Source organism: Malania oleifera, chromosome 2 (genome assembly GCF_029873635.1).
Source record: "Malania oleifera isolate guangnan ecotype guangnan chromosome 2, ASM2987363v1, whole genome shotgun sequence".
NCBI lineage: Eukaryota > Viridiplantae > Streptophyta > Magnoliopsida > Santalales > Ximeniaceae > Malania > Malania oleifera.
The window spans coordinates 12,862,103-12,865,947 of record NC_080418.1 but is presented as its reverse complement, the minus strand read 5'-3'; the positions used below and the strand labels follow the sequence as shown (position 1 = coordinate 12,865,947).

The 3,845-nt window shown below is 37.3% G+C and overlaps 1 protein-coding gene across 1 annotated transcript; it reads left to right on the top strand.

The window, feature by feature from the left end:
* Positions 1–1,298: 1,298 nt before the first annotated feature.
* Positions 1,299–3,348, top strand: LOC131148801 (scarecrow-like protein 14). Its single transcript, XM_058098729.1, has 2 exons — positions 1,299–1,747; positions 1,898–3,348. Exons 1-2 carry the CDS (start codon positions 1,442–1,444, stop codon positions 3,329–3,331), a joined length of 1,740 nt encoding a protein of 579 aa, XP_057954712.1. The 5' UTR covers positions 1,299–1,441; the 3' UTR covers positions 3,332–3,348.
* The last annotated feature ends 497 nt before the right edge of the window (positions 3,349–3,845 follow it).

Below are 3,845 nucleotides of genomic sequence, written 5' to 3'. Positions count from 1 at the left end.
CTCATATTGAGGGGGAGGAATTACTTGATCCTGAAGTATCATATTTAAGTGCTAGTGGCTCTTTAATATATCGGGCCAATTGTACAAGACCCGACATTGCATTTTTTGTAAATCTACTAGTAAGATATAGTTTTGCTTCTACTTGGCGACACTAGAATGGAATTAAGCACATTCTATGCTATTCTAAAGGTACATATGATTTGGGTATATTCTACTCATTTGATTACAAGTCTCAATTGATAAGATATGCAGATGCTGGATATTTATTGATCCTCAAAATGCTAAATCTCAAACTAGATATGTATTTCTTTATGGAAAAACTGTTTTATTTTGGAAATCAATAAAGCATAAGGTTACAACAACATCCTCCAATCATTTTGAAATACTAGCTATCTGTGAATCTAGTAGAGAATACATGTGATTCAGATTAATAATTTTTCATATCCAAAAAAAATGGGGTCTTCAATCAATCAAAGATATTCCAACTATTTTATATGAACACAACACTGCATGTATAACTCAACTAAAAGAAGGATACATAAAGGGTTACAAAACAAAGCATATCTCTCCAAAATTCTTCTCTACACATGAACTCCAGAAGAATGGTGATATAAATGTTTAGAAGATCTGATTAAGCGATAGTCTAACATATTTGTTCACCAAAACTTTATCTACTACAACATTCAAGAAATTAGTTCATCTCGTTAGAATGAGACAACTTAAAGATTTTAGCAAAGTGAGTTAATATATGAGTGCATTCAATGAGGAGTGTTATGAAAATCATAAGAGATTGATAGTTGTCACCCCTTCGTTTTTCGACCACAATAAATTCTTTACGATCCCTATTACCCTATAAAAAGGTACTCTCTTCCTTTCATTTTGACACACACATTGCATGTTTGAAGTAAATAGACATATAAAAAGGATTAAAGAAAAGGAGAGAGATATGGTGAAGAGAGATATTTTGTACAAATTTGGTTCCAAATCATCTTATAATTTCTCCCCAGATGGTGAAGTTTTTAATTCCATCCACCCATGGAGTACGCACAAGCAAACCACCTAAAATTTCTATTTCATTTATATTTATTTTCCTACATCTTTATAATAAATGACAATTTAGTTTACATTAAACAAACATAATGTTATTTTATAATTATTGTGCAAAAAGAGTCATTAATTGGCAGATGGGCCCTACGAACACTTACTATTTCCACTTTCTTTTACTCAGTGTTTTGTTTTTATTCTATCATTTCTAAGAAGATCTCTCTCCTCATTTTTCCCCCTTCTCTGTTGTCTGTTCTAATTCATTCTTTATTTGTTTTTCTGGTCTCCCACTTCTTCCTCACTGTCCCGGTTCTTCCAAGGTACTCTGTTTCCTTCTACTAATTATTTGCTTCAGAAAAGGCGAGTTTCTAATACCACTTTCAAGTACATAGAGCGGATGGTCATTGAGGATGAGATAGAGCAGATGCTGATGGAGGACGACGACACAGAGCATATGGTCCCCGACCCTTTGGCTCTCACAGCAGCCGAGAAATCATTCTACGAAGTTCTGGGTCTGAAGTACCCTCCCTCACCGGCCCCTCCCACTCTCTGCAACCCTAATAATTTTTCCACCGATCATAATAGTGGCAACAGTAAAATTACTGCTCCCGGCGAGTCAGATTTTCAATCCACTTCAAAGATGCCCTTGAGCTCTTCGGACTGTCTCACTGGGAGTTTCGATGGGATCACGAACCCTTGTTCTGTAAGTAGAGTTTTTTTCCCTAATGCTTTTACTGCGGGTGTGTCTGTAACATTGCAGTTTAAAAATCGAGTAGAAGCTACTGCATCCCTTCCATTCAATAATTACACAATAATTGATTTTGAGAATTATAAGCTCCTTCCAATGTCAAAGGATAGCAATCTAGAGGAAGAGAATAATGAGAGGAAGAATCATCCTGGGGAGGATATCGAAAGCACAGATATAGAAGGGAGGAGTGACAAAGAGTCCATGGTTTGTGCGGATGAGGATGAGTTATCGAAGATGTTTGATAGGGTTTTCCTCTGCCCCGACGACCGCAGGAAGCCTTTGGTGTGTACTTCTGATGAAGTTTCACAAGATAGAAGTGGCAAGTTACTGAAGCATAATGAACTACCATGTGGATCCAATGCCAGGAAGGGCGGTGGAAAGAAACGAAAGAACAGAAATCAAGTAGTGGATTTGAGGGCTCTCCTGATTCTCTGTGCACGAGCTATTGCCATGGATGAACGTGGGACCGTGGATAAATTGTTAACGGAGATTAGGCAGCACTCTTCTCCATTTGGTGATGGATATCAAAGGTTTGCTCATTATTTTGCTAACGGTCTCGAGGCACGCTTGGTTGGAACTGGTTTTCAAATTTATACTGCTTCTAGGATGCAGTCATTTGCCGATATGTTGAAAATTTACCAAACTTTTATTTCAGCATGCCCGTTCAAGAGGATTAGTTTTTATTTTGCAAGTCACCACATTTTAAATTTAGCTGAAAATGCGACGACGCTTCATATTATCGATTTTGGTATCTCGTACGGTTTTCAATGGCCCATAGTTATCCAAGATCTCTCGGCTATACCTGGTGGGCCTCCTAAGCTTCGTATTACAGGGATAGAGTTTCCCAAATCCGGTTTACAACCAGCAAAAACAGTCGAGGAAGCAGGCCATCATCTTGTAAAGTATTGTGAGCGCTTTAATGTTTCATTTGAGTATAATGGTGTCGCGAAAAACTGGGAAACTATACAAATTGAAGACCTCAAGATTGGCAAAAATGAGTTAATTGTTGTGAATTGCCTATATCGACTCGATTTTCTACTTGATGAAACAAGTGTCGAGAACTCTCCGAGAAATTCAGTTTTGAGCTTGATTCGAAATATAAATCCACATATTTTTATCCATGGTATAATTAATGGATCATGCAATGCTCCATTCTTTGTCACACGGTTTCAGGAAGCACTTTTCCACTACTCATCATTGTTTGATATGTTGGATGCCAACATTACACGTGAAAATCATGAGAGGTTGATGTTTGAGAAAGAGTTCTATGGGCGGGAAGTTGTTAATGTCTTAGCATGTGAGGGATCAGAGAGGGTTGTAAGGCCTTTGACATACAAATATTGGCAAGTCCAAAACTTGAATGCAGGGTTCAGGAAACTCCCACTAGATAGAGAACTCATGAAGACATTGAGAGCTAAGGTGGAATCTCACTATCATAAGGATTTTATGGTTGATGAAGATGGGCATTGGATGCTACAGGGATGGAAGGGCCGAATTGTTGTTGCCATCTCTTGTTGGATTCCTGCAAAAAAGTATTGAAATGCATTTCTTAAACATCTCTCTCTCTCTCTCTCTCTCTCTCTCTCTCTCTATGTGTGTGTGTGTGTCTCTCTCTCTCTCTGTCACACACACACACTTGTATGCATGTATTTTATCATCACATTGTTTAGGATTACAACACAAGCCATTATTTTGTTTTAAAATTGTACAAAATAAGTTGTGTCAATGTTTATCTTTGCAATGAAGTGAAGCAATAAATTATGGCATTATATCATTGCCATTTCCATATGATAATGTTGTGCAAATCAATGTGCAGTGTGCGGAAATCGATCGTACAATACAGCAACCAACGATGAATAATACGGAAATATAGTCACGTAGATTATATGAAAGCAATAAAATAATCAATAAAATAATGACACAAAGGATTTACGTGGTTCGACAATGCCTACGTCCACGGGAGTAAACAACTATAATTTTCACTATCTTGTCAAACAAGAGTTACAATAATTGTATATAGGCTAACCCTTTTTAACCCCCTAGAGGTTTTTCC

Coding starts and splice junctions, on each gene's coding strand:
- LOC131148801 (XM_058098729.1), top strand. CDS start 1,442: ATGGTCATTGAGGATGAGATAGAGCAGATGCTGATGGAGGACGACGAC. Junction 1,748..1,897: donor GGATCACGAACCCTTGTTCT/GTAAGTAGAGTT, acceptor CCAATGTCAAAG/GATAGCAATCTAGAGGAAGA.